Raw genomic sequence first — 20,871 nt, 5'->3', positions numbered from 1 at the left:
TTGAATCAGACATGAAAAAAATTCCTGCTGGATCCAAACTGACTGAACTCCTGAAAATCCTACTTTAGTTGAGCATCCAGTGCAGCACTGCCCGCAGAGGCCTCCCTGCGCCGAAAGGAGAGAAGGTGGAGGCCCCCGGACTGGTGGGGTCTGAGTGCCGGAAGCGCAGCCCTCAGTGAGACCTCGCTGGAGACCACGGATACTTACCAGAGCCCGACAATAAAAATGAAAGAGATTAAAGACCTAGATCGCCAGGTGAAACTAAATTTAGCAATGAGGTTTGTACAGCTTTTTGAGGTTTGTACTGACAGGAAGCGCCAACACACTGAGGAGGTGCACGGGGCTGGAGGCATCCCGGACTCGGAAATCTGCTCCGATCTTTGAAGGTGCACCGTTAAACGTGGCTAAAGCTCCTAGTTCTGGACAGGCCCAAGTGCTGGCTGTCCAGAAAGACCGGGAAAGGTCCAGACGCTACCCCTAGGTGATACATACATTTATACAACAGTGGTGGCCAGGGGGCAGCAGTCTGTTCTGGCTTTACTGCATTGTAATTGTGGTCGCTTGCCCAGGACGGCGTGCCCTCACAGGTCGCTTCCTTCACGAACACCTCGCTCCTCGAAGGGGCCACTGTCGCCTTCTTCGCTATGTTTTCTTTCTTGTCTGGAGCTGGTCTCTTATGCACAGAAGAGATTCGCACGCCTGCCTGGATAACCAGCAAAACCCCAATCATTATGGAGGTCAGAGAAGAGCCTTCGCTCGCCGCACTTCACGACGAAAGGCATGATACGCTCTACGGTTGGGGTCGTTTGAAGCCCCTCGCCACCCTGAGCGAGGTGCAGGCCCCTGGGGAGCGATGGACTCGAAGGAGGACCTGGGTGACAACGTGTTGGGTAAGCCCTGTGGACGCCAGGACGTGGAGGAAAGTGGCGTCCCGCCTCCTAGGCTGGGCACTCGGCGTTGTTGCCACGGCCCCGTGCACAGCAGCAAGTGCTGCTCTGGGGAGCCTGGGATTCAAAATCACCAGCTTTAAAATTTAAGCCATCTAAAGGCTGAGCAGCATTTAAGAACAACTCCCCCAAACAGCACCACCGACACCCTGCTTGTCACAAATGTAATGGAACTGAAACAGCCAAGCCAAGCTGAGCTCAAACTCTGGTCAAGGGCTTCCTGGTAACACAAGTGCCTGTGACCTTAAAGCATCCCGGGTTCTTCCCAGATCACATGCAGCACAGAACAATTCCACGTGGCAGGTCTTCAAGTGCGGCCCAGTCTGGCCGCAGGGGACCCACGCCACCCTCGCTGTGAGTGAGTGCAAGGTGCACACGCTCTGCCGGGGCCCAGCTCTTCTCCCGCGCGCGTGTGACGCCCGCACCGAGAGGGCGGACAGAAGATGTGCGCATTTGTGACTCTGACAGGAGCACTGTGGAGGGGCGCGGGCCCAGCCAGGCCACAAAGGCCACCGCAGGTGCCCGCCTGCCATCCGCTTCTCATGTCAACGACTCACAGGGCTGGTCTCGGTCAACTTACCTGGACGCTACATTTCGGGAGAATGAGCTTTTCTGGCTTCATCTTGGTCTTGTCTTTAGGTTTTGGTTTTTGTTCTTTACCCGCACTTAGAGATTTCATGGTAGCTGCGGCGTGTTTCAGAATACAGTCGCTGCTGCAGTAAACCGAGTCAGGCTGCGCCACGTTCGAGCACCCGGGGCCGATACAGTTTGAGGCACCAGGAGCCTCTACCACCTGCAGGATGAAACGCAGGGCTTCAGCGTGCTCACCCGTTTTAGCGGTTACAGCGCTTTGGGAACCACTTACTAGTAGCGACGTCACGATTTTTAACGGAGGCACTAACTATGTTTCTGGTAAGAATGAAAGCACATCTCCGTTTATCCAAAGCACCCGGACCATCTGTCCCTTGGCTAGGCGCTTACAGTAACTACTCCTCATGCCACCCGTGGCAGGCAGGACTCGAAGGGGACCCCGGGACTCTGCCCTGGTGCACGGCCTCTGTGGACCTCTGAACACAATGGGATTTCACACCCATAATTAGGTTCCATTACAAGGCAGACAGGAAGAGATTTCCTGATGTACTTGAGATCCCAAATGAGACTCTTCTGAATAACTGAAAGGGCCTGGCTTAGTCAAGTGAAAACCATAAAAGAGGGACCGGGCCTTGCAGCAGAGAGAAGACCCCACTGCAGGTTTTCAAAAAGCAAGTGGTCCTGTGCGGGAGCCCCCACGGCCAGGTTCTGAGGGGGAGGCTGCCAGATGGAATGCACAACACCCAACTCAATTTGAATCTCCGAGAAACAACGAATGACTTTTAGTACCACTGTGCCATAGACACTGCACAGGGCACATTTAGACACAAAACCGTTGGGAGTCTTTCAGAGGTGGGTCTCTTCCCAGCCGAGCCTCCAATGAGACCCCAGCCTGCAGCGGCACCTGGGGTGCAGTCTCTTACGACCCTGTGCAGAGGCCGCTGACCCACAGAAACTGAGCTGATAAATCATGCTGTGCAAGGCCACTAAGACTGTGGTCACTCGCTAGGCAAGCAAGAGGGACTTCACCTACCACGAGATCTTACCCCGTGCACTTCTGTTAACATTTGCCAACGTGTGGGGTTTTGTTTTGGTGGTCCAGACTAAAATACACATGAACCTATCCCTCAAGTGTACTTGAGCAAAATCTTACTTCTCCAATTAACGTATTCTGAGATTGTTTTTCTTCCACAAAATCCAAGTTTAACCAAGAATAAAATTAAGCCTGTATAACCTCAAACAGATCAACAATAAAGACGTGAAATTAAGGTGACTTTTCCCGTTAATTTCCAATTCCATGAATTTTTTTTTTTTTAACTTTTTTTGACGTTTATTCATTTTTGAGAGACAGAGCATGAGTTGGGGGAGAGACAGAGAGAGAGAGGGAGGGAGACACAGGATCCGGAGCAGTCTCCAGGCTGTCAGCACAGAGCCTGATGCAGGGCTTGAACCCACGAACTGTGAGATCACGACCTGAGCCGAAGTCGGACGCTCAGCCGACTGGGCCACCCAGGCGCCCCTCCATGAATTTTCCTTAATGACCGAACATGATATGAACAGTGAGCATCACACCCCCACTCAGTACGTCCTGGCACTCCTTGCTGGCCACCCTTAATTGGTCCAGACCTCACGGCCCTTTTACCTCGAGGCTCCCACAGCCCTCTCGGCTTCTGCATGCCCAAAGCCCACTGAAGGACAGGCCTCCAATTCAAGGCCATCCAGGACTCAGGAAGGGCTGCAGGAACGTGCGCATAGGGTCTGTGACACTGCTCAACAGCACAAGCTGAACATACATGAGAGAGAGGACAGAGTGCCATGGTCCTAGAGACCTAAGAGCCAGCCAGAAGGAGAAGCACGTAGCAGAGCTAGGAAAAGAGAGACTGAGCTGGCGGGAGCACCGGGAGCACCTGAGGCTGTTACAGGCGGTCAGGCCAGAGGGATCTCCCGCCTTCCCGCCCAGGGACCTTGGATCACCAGCACTGCCCTTGGTGCTCGCAAGACCACCAGCCCTCTCAGGATGGTGGGGTCAGGTGATACAGGTGTACGTTTACTTCAGGAGCTCAAAATAATTTCGTTAACGTGTATGTGAAGATCGAAACTCCAGAAAGGATATTTAAGAAAAACGGACTCTAAGTTATTTTTATTTAAAGAGAGAGTGCGAGTGGGGGAGAGGGACAGAGGAAGAGACAGAAAGAATCTCAAGCAGTCTCCACCCCACGACTCTAGAATCATGACCTGAGCCAAAATCAAGAGTTGGACGCTCAACAGACTGAGCCACCCAGGCACCCCCCAAAAATCAAACTCTATAAGTAAGTGTTTAAGGAAAACGTTAACTTGATAATAACCGTATAGGAGATAGACAGGACTTAAATAAAAGGTCCCCTGTGGCGTCCTGCAGGGGCACGAGTGCGGGAGGCCCACGAAGCAAACTGCAGAGGACTGCCTTCCAGCAGAGCCCAGCCCACGGCAGACACAGTGCCCTGCTCCGAGAGAAAGAATCTCGAGTCCCGACGCTGTTCCCTCTGTGGACGGGAACCTGTGATCTATGGGGTCCGCCCCTTCCGCTGGCCTCGCACACCAGTACTTACGGGCTGGAATATCTTGAGCTTTTTCTTGCTGCTGGGGTTTGCAGCTTTCTCAATTCTGCCCTTTATTCCTTGGTCCTCACTGGACTTCTGCTCCACCGTCCCCATGCTGGTGCAGTCGGCACCATCTGAGTCTGTGGGCCCGCACCCAGCCTCCTGCTGCTCTGTGCTCTCGGGCTCCGCGTCGTCCCGCACCTGCAGGATGGTGCAGTGCGGGCAGATGTAATCCTCGCCGTTGCGCTCCAAGAGCCTTCCCCGAGCCTCGGAAATGCCCACACAGTCGCCGTGAAACCACTCTTCACATCGGTCACAGCAGATCATAAACCTAAAATTATACAATAATGGTATCAGGACTGGAAAACACGACAAACGCTCAATTTTTGGTACGTTAAAAAATGAATTGGCTTTAAAACCCTATGATGAAAAAAAGCAAAATACAGGAAAGAGGGAAGAAAATAATGACTATTCAATGCCCTTCTCTTGAATTTACCATCATTCAAATTCGGGTCTTTTTGTTTCGGGGGGGGAGGGGGGGCAGCATTCTGGGAGTGAGCTGCCCGGCTCCTGGCATTCCAGCCTACAGACCACGCTCGTCTCCCGCCCCCCACCCAGCCATAGCCTGCCCGTGCCCCCTTCCAGAATGGTGTAGAGCAGCGCTGTGCAAGGGGCCTCTAGGAGGATGGGGGCATCCCAGTCTGTGCTGCCTCACGAGCAGAACAGGGGGCGGCCCCGGGCCTACCTGTTGTTGTGCGGCTGACGACATATGCAGTACAGAGCGTTGGGCTCGTAGGCCTCACACTCGGGCCGCTGCCGGCCCGTGTCCCTGGGGTCTCTGCCTTCCATCCCCTGAGCCGCCTTCCCTTCTGGCTCCTGCTCTCCGCTGTCTTTCTCGGCCTCCGACACGGTGCCCTGCTCGGCCTCGGGCTCCTGCTCGCCGGGCAGCGAGCTCTCTGTGGCACCGGCCGCCTCCGTGCCGCCGGTCTGCGTGGGACCCTGCTCTCGGCGCTTCCTCCGCAGGCGGCTCTGGAGGCTCCTGGGGGATCTGTCGGCTGCTGCCTGCTCCCGCTGTCTCCGCAGGCGGTTCTGCAGTTCCTTCAAAGTCAGCCCGTCGCTGTCACTGTCAGAGGTGTCGTCCTCGCCCTCACCCCCTTTGGCCTTTGTGGGGGCGGCCGGCTGCTCCTTGTCCCCCGCGGAGCCTGCCGTGGGCCCACCCTTCCCCTCCGACGTGCTCTCCACGCTCCCTTCCGATGCCGTCTCCACGTCCGTGACGGGACAAGACACTGGCTCGCCGGAGTCCTCCAGGGAGACGGGAGCATTCTTCCTTCCTCGCCGTCGGACCGTCGTGAGAAACTCTTCCACACGCTCGGTCCGCTTCGGCTGCCTCCCGCTGCGCCGCAAGGAAAGGCCCTGCTGGGGCTGCTGCTCCAGAGCATCCGCCTCGGCGTCCCCGGCACCCTCTCGCTTGGCGATGGTGGTTCTTCGAAAGCCCCACGTTTTCCTGAATTCTTTGCTGGTGGGTTTGATGGCCTTGGGTGCTTCCTCATTGCTCGGGCCACCTTTTTCATCCATACCTAACGGGGAAACGACCAAACCACAAGCGACGTTAACAAGGCGACATTTCTGGGCCAGTGACCAACGATCCCGGAGCTGAAAGTGCACGCGGCCTTTAATCCACACAACGGAGGGGGCACGGGGGCAACAACAGCTTTCTACCTACACGGAGTGAAGGTGTCCATTAAAACCAGTTACCGTTTTAGAAAAAATTTTAAGTTTAGTTATTTTTTAAAGTTTATTTTTGAGAAAGAGGGAGAGAGAGAGTGCACGCAGGGGATGGGCACAGAGAGAGGAGAGGAGAAAGAGAACCCAAGCAGGCTTTGTCTTCCCTGTCAGCACAGAGCCCGATGCCGGGCGTGAACCCACAAACTGAAATTGTGACCTGAGCTGAAATCAGGAGTCAGACGTTCAATTGACTGAGCCACCCAGGTGCCCCTAAATTTATTTGACTGAGAGAGCAAGCATGAGTGCATGTGAGCAGGGGAAGGGCAGAGGCTGGGAGGGAAGGGGGAAGGGGGAGGGGGAGAGGGAGGGAGGGGGAGAGAAGGAGAGAGAGAGGGAGGGGGAGAGAAGGAGAGAGAGAGGGAGGGAGAGGGAGGGAGGGAGGGAAAGAGGGAAGGGGAGAGGGAGAGGAAGAGGGAGAAAATGAATCCTAAGCAGGCTCCACTGTCAGCACAGAGCCCAACGTGGGCCTCAATCCCATGAACGATGAAATCATGACCTGCGCTGAGATCAAGAGTCGGTCACTTAACAGACTGTGCCACGAGGCACTACAAAATGAGTCATCTTGACCGAAGATTCCTAACAGGCAGTAACAGGAGATTTGAGGGGACTCATTAGAGAACATTTAACAGCCACACGTTCAATGTTTAGTGGAGTACCGCAGCCAGCAAATCCAGCTGGTCCCCTCGCCCCTCAGCTGCCCAGCACGGGGCTCCGCAGGACAGGCGGCGGGGGCAGCGCACGGGGCATGAACAGAGGAGGGCCGGCTTTCGGGGGACCCCCCCACCCCCCACCCCAGCACAGCTACAGAACGACGTGTCGGCTCGAGGACCAGCTGCTTCCACCCTGGGTTTCAGAGCCCTGAGCTGCTATGTAAGACGTCCGGCTGCCCCGCTAGAGGGAAGGGCATGGAGCAGGTGTGGTGCTCGTGCCCGCACCCCAACCCTGAGGTGAGCTGAGTGCCACCCTGCCCTGCGGATACCTCATGGAGGTGAGGGTCGCACAGGTAAGAAGTAACAGATAATTTGGACACTTGAGAAAATAAAGCCCAAGGCAACAGCTTTACACGTATTTATTCTCTGCTCTTAACTTCCTAGTAGGTTACTAAAAGGTCATGCTCGTGAAAATTCTACTCTTGCTTCAAATGATAAAATCTGGGGGAAAAAACCAGTATATACCTTGAGAATTTTTTTCCAAGCTTCCCAGGCTTCAATCACATTTAAATGCTACTGCAGACTCAGATTCTATGCCATGTTCCAGTGTAGGGGAAGGACTGCTATGGAATGAAAACCTTCAAAATACAAAATATACAAAATTCAAAACCACACGTGACCTGATTCTTCACTCCCCACAAGGTGCCATCCCTTCCCGCTTTTCTGTCCAGAACTTGGCCAGCACACTCTAGCCAGTCGGAAGCTTGTGGGAGTGACTGTGACATCAGCATGCGTCCCCGCAAGGACCACAGCACTTTTCTGGTCACCTGAGATTTTGTGCAGGAAGAGCTCTCCTCAACAAAACGCAACTCTCACACAACGTCAAGTCTATGCTCCGATAAAACGCCAATGTGAAGATAAAGGAGTGCCGGCATCCGGCTCTCAGCACGTGGCTGAATGTTTCTCTGAACACCTTAGGGCTAAAGTTTACTATTTCCAACAAGCAGATATGAATGTTACATGCTACCAGTTCCTTCACATAAGATGCCATCCGACTTGAAACCTATTAAGTGAAAAGGAGCTGCTGACATTTAACGCTATTTATACTTTACCTGCCGGAACACTGAAAGCTTGGACGCTTTTTCTGGAGGTCCAAACACCTGGCAGATGGAATCGCCTGGTCCAAGTAAACCACTAGGCCTCAAACACTGCTGTTGTCAGTCAAGGTTCACAAGTAACAATGAAGATTATCTCGAGACTATTCGCATGGAGTAAGCTCCTAAAAGAAAATAAAAAAATAATTCATAGGTGGAAGTAACTGGAACTAAAACCACGTTAAAAAAAAAAAAACATCAACTTTCCAAGTAATCTGATTTGCCTGTATGTTACCACGTGACCCACAAAGCCAACCAGGGAGTCAAAAAAAGAAAAAGAAGAAAAGAAAAAACACAATCCTGTTCCTCAAGGACTTTTAGCGAAGGGAAGACACGGTGACCACACTCTGGATGGTGACCAGGCCAGCCCTGGAGCAGGAGTGGGTCCTGGCTGGCGCAGCGGGGAGGCTGGGAGGGAGCTGCAGGGAGAGTGCAGAGAGGTAGCAAAATCGGCTGCTTTCCAATCACGACCTCACTTCTGAGACGGACCCAGCTCCATAAAACCACACAGAGAGAGAACCAGGGAAGGTGAAAAGGCTGCACCAAACCACATACGAACACAAGCACTTAAAAAATCTTAATGCTGTAGCCATGCCATCCTTTTAAAGGCCCAAGAAAAACTCTGAAGACCGTTATTTACAGTTACTTCCCGTGGTCCACGTGCGCGTGGCACAGCGCACCCAGCCCTCCCCCGTATTCTCCCGCACCCAGTTAGACGCACACTGAACAGACCCCTGTTCCCGGGCCAATCCTAGCTGATCTTTTCACACACTTCACACTCCACCCCGAGGGCACCCCCTGCCAGCTGAACCCTCACCTCCAGCAGCCCTCCGGTAAACTGCGGTTTCCTTAGTGACCCCAGAACAAAGGCCAACATTCTGACGCTCCTCCTTTTAAAGAGACAGTGACCCCTCCACTCCGAGGAGGAGCGGAATCCAACCTCCTGGCCACCGAATCTCTCAAATGTGGTAAATGCATCTCAAATTGAGGCTTCAACACTTCAGACGCTTTGCTTCTCAGAAGAAACTATTATCTTGACTTTATATTTATCTTTGCAATATTACTTTTGTGATAATTTTCTCAGCCCAGAAATTCTACTATAAAATCGCACCTGGTGAAAAGCGGAGAAACCGTGTTGAACTTGGACATGGGGTGTAATGGAGAGAGTCCACTGCCCAGGAACCCGCAGCCCCGCCGGCTGCCATGGCTGTCCCCACCAAGGGGGGTGGGGGGGGGGTGAAGGCGGGCGCCCCTGCCACCCGGAGACTGAGATGGCGATGGCGGGAAGTCACCGTTCTCCATCTCAGCGTGGTGCCCTCCTTGGCTGCCTGGCCTAAGTCCTCCCCGCTCAAGGCTTCCCGGTGGCTCTCAGAGCCCCTTCATGCTCTTCAAAGCTGAGGGCCCCAAAAAGATTCTGTTTCCAACAGGCAAATGGAGAAAGTTTCCGGTTACTATAACTGGCAGCTCCCGCCCTGCACAGCCCGGGGCGGGCCCTGCAAGAGGGCGGAGCGCAGGCACCTGCTGGGGTGGGGGAAGTGCACCTGTCTGCACGGACCTGCTTCCCTACAACACAGAAGCCAGGGTGGCCTTGAGGCCAGTCCCCGGCTCCTCAAACGGCTTTACTTACCGGGGAACACCGGGCTCGTGCCAGCAGACAGAGGCTTTTCAAGACTGTCATTTGCACTTGAAACCTCAAATTTTATCACCAGTGGCGAATAGTGGCAGTTGCTTTCCCCGAGACTCCCATCTTTCACCCGAGAAAACGCCCCCTGAATGCGGAGCCGGTCGGTCGGTTCTCTCAGGGACCAGGGCCGTTCCGGAGGCTGCCGGGGGCCCTCTGGGGGACTCGCCATTTCACCGCAGGGGACGTTCGAAGGCCGGGACACCGCAGTGGTGAGGTCCCATCAGGTCCCCAGGCCTCGCCGCCGGCCCCGGGGACGCGGGCACCATGCCGGGAGGAGCCCTGCACGCCCTGCATGTGTGCAAAGCAACAGTCTTGCACTTGGGTATCAGAAGGGCCCAGGCATTTCCTCCCACAAAACTGCTCTAAACCTGCTAAATTCTCCCTTCAGAATCTCCAACAACTTTTCAAAATGTTAGGCTGACAGTTGTGACTTTTTTTTTTAGTGTTTATTTTTGAGAGACAGAGAGAGAGAAAGAGGGCGAGCGAGCGCATGAGCAGGCGAGGGGCAGAGAAAGAGAATCCCAAGTAGGCTCTGAGCTGTCAGCACAGACCCTGACGCCCGGCTCGAACCCAAGAACTGTGAGATCATGATCTGAGCTGCAGTTGGATGCTTAACTGACTGAGCCACCCAGGCGCCCCTAAAAATTTTCTTAAATTATTTTTTAAAATGCTTTTTTTTTGAGACAAGGTGCACACGCGAGAGCAGGGGAATGGGGGAGGAGGAGGGGCAGAGAGAAAGGGAGACCGAGGATCCGAAGCGTGCTCTGCGAGAATCGAACTGTGAGATCATGGTCTGAGCTGCAGTTGGACGTTAACAGACTGGGCCACCCAGGTGGCCCTCTTTTTTAAAAAACACAACACAACAAACATCCACCCAAAACAGCCGTGGGTTCCAGTGCTGCAGGACATTCGACCTGGTAAATGCGAGGGCTCCGCGTCTAGGACGCGCGCTCACGGAAGGGACTAGGATGCGCCTGTGGACAGACGGGTCTCCAGTTCTACCAACCTACGAGACTGCCTTCGCGAAGACGCTATGCCGAGAACCACAGTGCAGTTCCTGTCTTCACAGCATGACGACTGTGAGGAAACAGCCAGCGCTGCGTCTCAAAAAGATCACACGAAGCGTGTGCCTGCCACGCCGCCACGCACCTGGTGGCAAACCTCCAACCCTTGAAACAATATTCAAAACAAGTGATGTCAATTTTGAAAAAAACCTGCCAGCCAGAAATTACAGCCAACGTTGCAACACAGCCTCACTGTTTTGACTCATTAACCGAAAATTTAAAATTCTGCCAGGCCGGGCTCAAGCTCACGTTCATGCTTTGTATGAAGGGGTTTCCCTCCTCACAACCGCCCCTTTGTGGCTCACGATAAAGGGCTGAGAAGGTGCTAGGTTCCTCCAACTACTAAAGAGGAAAGAGATCCCAACTAAAGACTCTTTCCTGACACGACGGCCCCCGGCGAGCACACAGGTCTGAGCACCGTCCTGGCCGCCAGCAGCGGGCTCTGCCAGTGCTCCCTCCGCTCGCCAACCCTGGGGTCTGCGGCAGCAAACGCCACTCCTGCCTTCTGACCCCGGCCCACAAAGGAAACTAAGCAATCCAATTTTTGTTTATCTGAACATCTACACAGAACCTGACTTGACGGCGTTAACTGCTTTTAAGTCTTTTACAGCCTATTCGAAGTTCTGCTGCTACCAAAACCCATGGTGGTTATTAAAACTATCTTGATGGGGGGGGTGTCTGGGTGGCTCAGTCGGTGGAGCAGCTCAGGTCATGGTCTCGTGGTTCGTAAGTTTGAGCCCGGCATCCGGCTCTCTGCTGTCAGTGTGGAGCCCGTTTTGGATCCTCTGTCTCCCCCCCTCCCCCCCCCCCCACGCATCTCCCCTCCTCATGCTCTCTTTCTCAAAGACAAACATTAAAAAACATTAAAAAAAAAAAAATTATCCTGATGAAACGAAGGTGTCCGCAACACAGCCCAGATGTGTATATAAAAAGACATCTAGAAATGACCCTGCTTAAAATTTCTTAGTGCCGCTTTTACACATGTGTGGAGACAAAAAGCAAAAGCCGCTGCTTGAAAGCACCTTGGGGACTGAGGCCCGGCCAGGCTCTGCCATCCAGCCGGGCTTCCAGGTCATTGTGGGCATGCAACGGGCACAGGTTTCCCTCTACCCAGTTTCTGTTGCGGAACACAGGCTTGTGACCTTGGTGGACAACTCCACGTGGGTGTCAGCAGCCAGAGCAGCCACGTTACATCTGCCAAGGTTAAGGAGAAGGAGACGAGGCTTTCACTCTTCTCTGCCTAATGCCACGGGCCACTACCTTCAATGGGCTTCGGCCGTGGTCTGCGTTGTACACACCCCTGAAAATTCATTTTGAAACCCAGTGCTAAGGTGATGGCACTCCTAGCAGATGGGAAGTGCTTAGGTCATAAGGTCAGAACCCTCATGAATAGGATCAGTGCCCTTAAAAAGAGCCCCCTCGCCCACCCCAGCTCTCTTGCCCCCTGCAGCCCGGAAGACCCCTTACCAGCACCTGACCGTGCCAGCTAACACCCTGATCTTGGGCCTCCAGATCTGTGAGAAGCAAAGGTGTTTTGTATAAGCCCCCTGGTCTACGGTCTTTTGTTAAAGCAGCCCAAGCAGACTGAGCCAGCCCCCCTCTGGTCTCTCTGAACAAAAACATGCTTTCAAACACTGCAAGGGACCGTTGGAATCGTACATCCTGGGGGACTGGTGCTCTTAACACAAGGCCACCGCCTGGCTCTTAGTGACCCTCTGAACAATACAGGTTCTTGCACTCATTAGAAAATCTGTCATGGGGGCACCTGGGTGGCTCAGTCAGTTAAGCGTCCAACTTCAGCTCAGGTCACGATCTCACGGTTCATGAGTTCCAGCCCCGTGTCAGGCTTGCTGCTGTCGGCGCAGAGCCTGCCTCAGATCCTTTGTCCCCACCTCTCTCTGTCCCTCACCTGCTGCTCGCGTTCTCTCTCTCAAAAACAAACATTAAAAAAATAAAAAAAGTGTCATACGGGACAAGCTTGGCTGCTGCTAAATCCCCAACGATGACACTGGGACGGGTTCCCAGACAGGAGAGTCCCCTCTCCTTCCTTCCCCAACAGAGAGAGGGAGAGATGTGCGTGTGTGTGCAGAGAGGACAGGCACCGGAAGTCACTTCCCTGGGCAGTATGATGTTCAAGTGCCAGCCACCCCTGCTAGGCGCTTTGGGAGCTGTGTCCCCTGAAGAGTCTCTAGGTCTTGTAGCTATTAGTTAAGAACCCTGACCCTCCAGGGAGGACCCCGACCCTACTGGCCACCCTATTGATTTTATATCCACAGTGGTCTGTCTAGGCCCCATCTGCATCTGTGGCTGGCTGGCACTCCCTTCCAGCACCAGTGAGTGGGGGCACCGCTGCAGGACCCCACAGCACTGTCGTTTCCTGGGGTCATGCCGCAGGAGACCTGCATCATTCCACAGCCAACATAGGCCACCCTCACCCCTATTTTCGCTGCAGCAGGAATTAAGGATCTAGCGAAAGGCAGCGTGTATCGAAAGGCCGTCTTACAGTCAATGTAAGTGCCACTTCCACGCAGATGTGGCAGGCAGGCCACGTGACCTAAGGCCCAAAGAAGTCTCAGAGCCCCTCCCACCCAGCAGGCACCCAGGCCACGCTCTGGGCCTCTCACTTCATTTCAGGTGGTCTACTTGGGAGAGACATGTGCACTGGGAGGACAAACCAGCTTTATCCCAAGTTCTTCCCGAAAAGCAAACACACGGCTGAGCCAATAAACATTCAAAGACGTCGTCTAACGTCCTAAAAGTAACCCATTTTCCCAGATGTGAGCATTTAAAGACAACTATTTTGTAAAATTCTTATTTCTTAACAACAAAGCACCTCTAATCATTATTGAAAGCAGAAGTTCTCAAGAAATGTGGTCCTCAGGCCCTTCAGGGGGTCCCCGAGGTCAACTCATCTCCGCAACCACAAAGGCTATCACATGCCTCTCCCGCTGGCCACTAAGGAGCGGGTGGTAAAGCCTTCTGGAAGCTAAATGACAGCGATGTACTGGAGTCTGCATGCAGAAGCAGACGTGAGGATCCAGCTGCTGTCAGTTAAGCCAGAAGTTAAAAAAGTAAATGACCTCTGTCATTGTTCCTTAGAAAATAGTTTTCATACGACGTTATTCACGTTGACACACGTGAGGCTGTATGTTCAAAAATGAATGAACTGAGATGTCTTGTAAACGCCAAGTACAGTAAATACCAACAGACACACGTAAATCAAGACTCCGTGATGCCCTCAGTAAATTTAGGCGTCTAAATGTGTCTTGAGCTGAGGTGTAGAAAGCAGGCTTTAAGGTAACTTGACGGGACTGCTCCTGACGGGCCAGAAGCAGGCGGTGCCCTGTCCCTCCCAGTCAGCAAGGCCAGGCGGGCAGCAGCGGCGCTCAGTATCCGCCTCTTCTACACCTTCCGTCCCGCCCTCAAGTGATCGCTGGGAAGGCGCTTCTTTCCAGGTACGAAATGGTTGACTCACACAGAGGCTGCCACCCGACCTCAGAGAGAATAGAGTTTGGAGAAGACACGAAGGACTTCCCTCCCGAGCACCTGCCTGGTGAGTGGTGCTGTCGGGACCGCAGGCCACAAACTGGCCAAGAGGCGACGGCTAACGGTGGAGACCTAAGGTCAAGAAGCCACCACGTTTCAGCTGGAGTCTTCTTTTCTCTCTCTGACATGAGCCGAAGCCAATGTCCAGTTTTGTACTGGGGGCAAGTGGGAGAGGTCCCGGCTTAAACAAAGAAATTACAGGACCACAGGATCTTCCCTGTCAATTTTTAAAGCCTCACGTAGCACCAAGCCTGACAGGTAAGCCGGTACACAACGCACGCAACTTCAGACTGTTGCTGCTGTATGTGTGAGCGGTGCAGGAACGGGATGTCTTACAACTAAAAAACGTGCTGTGAAGAGGCAGACTGTGTAATCACAGTCTAACATCCACACCTAGTGTCCACCTAGCCCCGCTGTCTCCATGGGGCGCTAGGGCATCTTGTGGGGGGGGGCCCTCTTTACACAGGCTCAGCATTCCCAGTCCTGACCGAGGCAGTCGGCACTCCCCTCCTCCACGTAGAAGTGGGGGTAGTTCTTCTCCCAAGCAGGCTGGGCTCGGGAGGCTCAAGGCGCAGCTCGACAGCGCATTACAAGGACACGGGCTTCGGCCCCAGGGGCAAACCTAACAGGTACTGACATGCTGAATGTGCACTTCCCTTTGGGCTGTGCTTGCCCGTCTGGGAACTGTGGACGACCGTGACCTCCAATTTCCTAAAAGGATCCGTGAAACTACACCGTGTAAGTGACAGCGCCCGCACACAGGAAGCAGTAGGGGCCACCTATTAAAACGATGATGTCCGTATTGGTGAGCGTTTGCGAAAGCAGGCCCCTAGGAGAATCTACTTGATAAATATTCACCAAGATGCCCTCCTGTACTCCGCACCGGGACAGAGCAGGCAACATTCCTGCTCCCATGGTCCAGGGGGACATGCCTCACTTGGACCCAGCTGAGACAGCTGGGAAAGGGCAGGTGCGTGTAGAAGGGCCCTCCCAGCCACACTTTTTTTTTTTTTTTTTTTTAAAAACAAAGGGACACAAATCCATCTCCACCATCAGGACACTGATTTTGGGAGGGGGGAAAATCAAGAAACGTCCACATAATGGAATTCTTTAAGACTGCAATTAAAGGACAACAAACCACATGGCCACTGCCATGGAGAGTGGGTCCCACACGAGTGAAGAGCACGGTGGCCACGTCCCATAAACACATCCTGCCACACCCACCCGTGTCCAGAAACTGGGCAACAGCTGTAATGCAGGCTCTGAAGGGCTTCTGGTGTTCTTGCCTTTTTTTTTTTTTAATTATTATCTTAATTTTCTAGGCATTTGTAACTCAACACACAGCAAATCTGTCTTTGTATTTGGGAGAGGGAATCTCATTTACTTTCTCATAAAGATGTGGTAAACGCCATTTAAATGTCTGTATCAGCGTCTGTGAAACAAAACCATAGCACCTGACTCTGCCACCTGAAGAAAGAAATCTTGCACTAGGTAATCACCACCTACTGATTAAGCATATTTTAGTCACAGCTACAAGAATCTTTATCAAATACATACAATCACCTACTCAATCTCAAGTAACAACTTACCCTCAAAATTAGTACTCAAAAAATAAAATGAGGTCTAAACAAGAGAAAGTATTCTCCAGAACCGTGAGCACACACCAAGTGAGCTCAATTTGACCCTTCTTTCCCAATTCGTGTGTTTTCATCAACTGTTAACCACGGAGCCTTTGTAATGGAATCAGCACAAATCATTTGATACTAACTACACAGATAATATGAGGCACCCATTCTAAGGGACCACACCACATAAATAAGAAAATACACAAAAGAGAAACTCCATTTAGGAGAAACCTTAATGGACTTCCTGAGTCCACCAGACATGTAAGAATCAGGCGTCTCTGAGAGACACAGCGCCACACTGCAGGGACCCAAGGACAACAGTGAGCTGGCTTAACCCGTAAATAGGTTCAATCTTTGCTCTGCAAGAGCCGAATGGAAATCCCCTGGTGTCATCAGACAGGTGTATGAAGATGAAGCGTATTGTGCTAACAGAAATATAAAACAATCAGAACCCTGAACACCTCACAAAGACGTAGCAAAACAAAAAAGAAACCAGTCCCTGAGCTGCCTGAGGACGGACTCCTTGAGAGTCAGACACCCTATGGCAGTACAAAGACTTACAGGGTCAACAGCAGGACCTGAAAACTCCGCCGCCAAAAGCAAGCAGAAAGTGGGAATGGAAGTCTCCACTCCAAGCCCCCCACACAAAGCCCAGCAGAAGCACTGAGCGAGTGGCCCACCTCCAGGCCCCCCCAGCGACACCTCTCCTCAATGAGCCATTGTGATGCTCACACAGGCACACAAGCTGTGAGCATCACTGTCGGACAGGACAGACAGTGGTAACCATGGGCAGCAGCAGCCGGGAAAGGGGAGCCACCTGTTATCACACAACTTTTTATTTGTGCCCTTCCCTCTGATCAGTACACAACTGTGCTTGAAATAACCTGAATCTAATCCCATAGTAACAAGGGACAGTTCCTGCTGGAAAATCAGAAATAAAGACACGCACTATTCCTGAAGTCATGGCTCAAGCCCCCAAGAACACCGGCAAGGAGGAGAACAAGAGGCCTCGAACGTGCGTTTGGCGGAAGTTTCACAGCAGGCCTCGGGCTGGGTCTCCCAGGTGACACTTCTGAGATGCCTGGGCTGTGTTTCTAACGGGAACCCAGAGGACCGGTCCCAGAGATGTGTGCGTGTGTACACGCACCAACACAGGTGCCACTAAGGGCTGGCCAGAGAAGGGGCTGGCGTGTCCTCACAAGCCCCACTGCACTGGTCTCCGAGGCCAGGGAGGCCTTTCTGCGAGCTGCGACAGCCAGGCTGCGCGGCACCCAGGAGGCAGCAAATACTTGCTGAGCAAACGGAGGAATCACTCTACGGGTCGCTGACGCCACTTCCTTAAAATGCCTGGCTAAAGCACCCTTCTTGGGAGCACCCTCCAGCCAGGGCCTGTGTGGCTCCGGGGGAACCACGGAACACGTGCCTGGGGTGGGCCCCTTAGAAACAGGCTCCGAGGTCTGGGCTTGGAGGTCGTTCCTCCCTCGCACCTCAGTGCCCTCCCTGCAGGTCAGAACGGGCACGGGATGCTCAGATCTCATTCACTGCAAATGACACAGGTACCATTCTCTACGGCCAAGGGACGAATGAAGCTCAGCTCACGCTGCTGGGACCTATGGCGCCGATTCTAGGCTCACTGATGGAGGCGCTGGATTCAAAGCGGAAAACGGGCCCTGAGCTCCACTGTGTCACAAGCACCGCGCAGGAGGCAAAAGCGGCCTTTAAGATCCTCCGCGAACGCAGAAGGCACCTCAGGGTCGGGGAAGCAGAGTGCCGGCTCACAGTGGACCCCGCTCGGGGCTGTTTACCTGCCACAACTCATTTTAACAACTGCTTGTGTGCCTGTTCCCGCCTCCAGGGGACAGAAGCACGGGGAAGGGACTCGTGCAGCCTCAGAGCGGGCTTCTAAGTGGGCTGTCTGTCCCGGGGCGGTGCAGCAGGGCGGGAAGCAGGAGAAAACAAATGGGGCCCCCAGTGCCAAAGGTGGGGGAGACAGAAAGAGGACGACTGCAGGGGCACGCCTCCCCTGGAAGGTGAAAGCTGGCCAGGAGAGTAAAATGGGACACAAACGTGGCCAGTATACACCAAGATGACAAAGTAACTGCACGGAAAACTAAAAATCAGTATTTTATGATGGGACGAATACTCTTTTTCAGCGAAACCGACTTTCCGAAAGCCTCCTCTGCTTCCTGGAGCACCAAAGACCACACACCTGTCCCATTACCCCTCCTGAGAGCAGGTGGAGACACCAAACTCCTCCGGTTAAACGGAAGTGAACACCGGGAACCGTACCCACACTCCAAGAAAGGATCCCGGAACGAAACTTCACGTCCGTGAAGGACGTCCGGACGAGCGAACCGGGGTAGAGAGCAGAACTCACTGCAGCCAGCGGCACTTTGGGCAAACAAGTCACTCGTACGCGGACGCCCGCTGGACTTGGAACTTCCAGGGAAGAGCGGCGTCCCCTGCCCTCGGACTAGCCGGCCTCCCGCCCTGCTGACTTGGGTCAACGGACAGTACTGCGCTGCCGTCCCCTCCGGTCCGTTCAAATCGGGACCAGGCCCCCGAGCAAACACCCTCCTCCGGCGGACCCAGCCCCAGGCAGGCGCCCACGCGCGGCGGGGTCCTCGGAGTGGCCTCGGGAGGTGACCCCGCTCCGTGGGCCCCCTCCCCCCCCCGCGACCCCCTCTCCGTGGGCCCCCTGCCCCCCTCCCCCTCCACTGTCCCCCGTCTCCGCTCCCTCTCCCGCACCTCGCCTCCCCTCTCCCCCCTCAGCCGCCCCCTCCTCCCCTCCCTCCCGCCATCCCCGCGGCGGCCGCCATCTTCTCTCCTCGGCGGGAGCGCAGCGAGGGCCGGCGCGGCCGCCGCGGCTGTCGGAGGGCCGGGCTCCCGCCCCGCCGCCGCCCCCGAGTGCGGCCCCGCGGCGGCCGGCCCGTCTGCCCGGCGGCCGGGATGCCACTCACCGCGGGTCGCAGGCCTCTGGGGTCCCGCAGCCATTTCCTCGGAGCTCGGCGGAGTGGGCGGGAGGGCGGGGTCGGCGCCGGGAACCGAGGCGCGGGGCTAGAGGGGCCGGCCGCGTCCGGAGCAGCGCCCCCGCGCGGAGGGAGGAGGCCCCGCCCCGCGTGCGCGCCTGCGCCTTGCGCCGCGGCTCCCCGAGTCCGAGGGCCGCAGGCGCCGGCCGCAGCCGGCGGGGCCCCCGGGCCGCGGGGCCCCAGGGCCGGCTTTGCGGCGAGGAGGCGGGGACGAGGATAAAGGAGCAGCCGCGCCCTCAAGTTTGTACAGCAAGCCGGCCCCCGCCTCCACCGGCACGCTCAGCTCGGGCACATCTGCCCGCAGGGGCTGCAAGGAGCGGTGAGGCGTCCGGGTCCAGAAAGGCAAAGGGGTCTGGCAGGTGCACAGCCCTCCATCCGGATCTTCTTCACTCCGAGCCGAGCAGGGACACCCCAGCACCGGCCAGTCCCCAGATGCTCCACAAACATACCGCAGAGGGGAAGCGCCGGCACCCTCGGGGCGCTATGGACACCGAACACTGGCCCCGGGGGCTAGAACTCCGTGGCTGAGGGCCTCTGCCCCCATTACGTACGTGCCTCTACAGCCCCCCTGCTCCCACGTTCTTTAGAAGCAGGAACCCCTTGGCTTTGGTTTCAGCCCGGGTCAAAAGGCGGAAAGGTGCCCTGTGTGCAGTAGAGCCGCACACAGCGAACCCCACAGGCGCATCCCTGACGCTTCCATGCGTGAGAACCACGGGTTGGGGTCAGATGCGCTTTTCAATCAACATCTATTTCTAAAGATGACAAGACCTGCTAGTTTCGGAGCCGGACTCTGGATTTTCTCCCAAGGAATACAACGCAGTGTTTTCTGCTGGTGGGATTCCATAAGGACCACCTTCATGGAATCCTGCAGGGATGGGCTCTCCACTCTTCCATCGTGACCGTCTTCAAGTTTGCCCCCAGATAGGTGGAGTGGGGAGTTTAGAGAGCAGACGGTTGGGAGGCGAAACCAGCTGGCACAAGCAGTGTTATCTTGGGCAGGGTGTCTGTAAATGGGGAAGACCACAGGAGGCCTCCCCAGCCAGGAGTTGGAATGGGGGAACGCCGCTCAGCCTCTTTAGCGGAGGAGCCTTAAATGAAACAAACCCAGCAGCAATGTCTCTCTGCAAAGGGAGATCGTAATAACGCCCAGGTGCCACGCGGGTGGGTGCTTGCAGGGACGGAAGGCACAGGATGAGGGTTTAGGACAGTATGTCAATCACGGCAGAGAACTGGGTACAAGACAGGGCACTGGTCTAGATGTGTTCTCCTCAGTTCTTCTACCCTTGTCCAGAGATCCTCAGCCAGAGAACAAGTAGACATATTCTATCTCCTCTGGTATAGTAAAGCCCTGGCTTTGTGATCCCAATGAGAGGGAGTACAACGTTTTATATTCGTGCAGAACGATGCTCATTACTCCTAGCTTTCACAATGGTTCCTGTTACTCTGAGATGTTGCCCTGCGGATTCAGTGGAAAATAAAGTTGACTTCAGAAGAAATCAGTATTTTAATCTGTGAGGCAGGAGAGCTGTATTTCCTTTCTGGTTGCTTTCATCTCTTAAGTTTCTAAGTGAATCCACACAATAAAAAAAGCCAGACAAAGTAGTGCCTGTCACAGATTTTGACAGAAAAGCAGTTGTGACTCCGTGGGCTTCAGAGGCTAATCGTAGCAGAGAAAGTGGGGAGGAACAAGCCCAAGACCTTCACTGAGTCTGAGCCCGCTGGTGAGTGTGAGGAGGAAGGTCACCCCGACAAGCAAATCCTAGGGCAGGGTGCCAGTCTCCTGCCATCATCACCCCTGGCCTGTGGGGCCTCAGGAGAGTTGCAGCTACAATGTACAGGCTGAAATTTATGAGATTTGTTTCCAAAATGAACAAGTACTTGGAAAGCCAAAGCGACTGTTTGAACTCAGGTCTGACAGGGGCTTTCTGGATTTGTCCAGAGCAGAAACATTGTTGGAATTAACTCATCCTCTTGCACGGCTCACAAAACTCAAACAGTGAAGGTGAGAAAGAGCACTGGAAGGAAACACCAACGAGAGTAACAGAGGCCAAGCCATCCGTGATTTCAAAAGGATTCCCAGAGCTTTATTCCGAACTTCAACAAAATCAATACACATAAATTACCTGCTCGATACCAGAACTATTTTTGAGTTGCAATTGGAACCAACTGCTTCTAAAATTTAGAAATCCAAGGAGAAATAACATCTCCCAAATCTGT

At 54.3% G+C, this 20,871-nt stretch overlaps 1 protein-coding gene across 5 annotated transcripts in view; it reads right to left on the bottom strand.

Annotated features, from left to right (window-relative positions):
- DIDO1 (death inducer-obliterator 1) overlaps positions 1–20,871 on the bottom strand; it is a 50,670-nt gene that overhangs the window by 25,737 nt on the left and 4,062 nt on the right. For 2 of the 5 annotated variants that reach the window (XM_027046581.2, XM_027046582.2), the window contains exons 2-7: positions 7,665–7,831; positions 7,078–7,190; positions 4,863–5,694; positions 4,127–4,448; positions 1,528–1,740; positions 493–703 (exon numbers count right to left, since the gene is read on the bottom strand). In XM_027046581.2, coding sequence (XP_026902382.2) covers positions 493–703; positions 1,528–1,740; positions 4,127–4,448; positions 4,863–5,692 — 1,576 coding nt within the window. In that variant the 5' untranslated portion in view covers positions 5,693–5,694; positions 7,078–7,190; positions 7,665–7,831. Of the gene's footprint in view, positions 1–492; positions 704–1,527; positions 1,741–4,126; positions 4,449–4,862; positions 5,695–7,077; positions 7,191–7,664; positions 7,832–8,427; positions 11,858–18,585; positions 18,740–20,871 lie in introns of those variants that run through there. The other 3 variants (XM_027046579.2, XM_027046583.2, XM_027046580.2) reach the window with 3 other exon arrangements.

The sequence above is a fragment of the Acinonyx jubatus genome, chromosome A3 (assembly GCF_027475565.1).
Source record: "Acinonyx jubatus isolate Ajub_Pintada_27869175 chromosome A3, VMU_Ajub_asm_v1.0, whole genome shotgun sequence".
Lineage (NCBI taxonomy): Eukaryota > Metazoa > Chordata > Mammalia > Carnivora > Felidae > Acinonyx > Acinonyx jubatus.
Note: the sequence above shows the minus strand (reverse complement) of the source record. Positions and strands in the feature narration are given on the sequence as shown.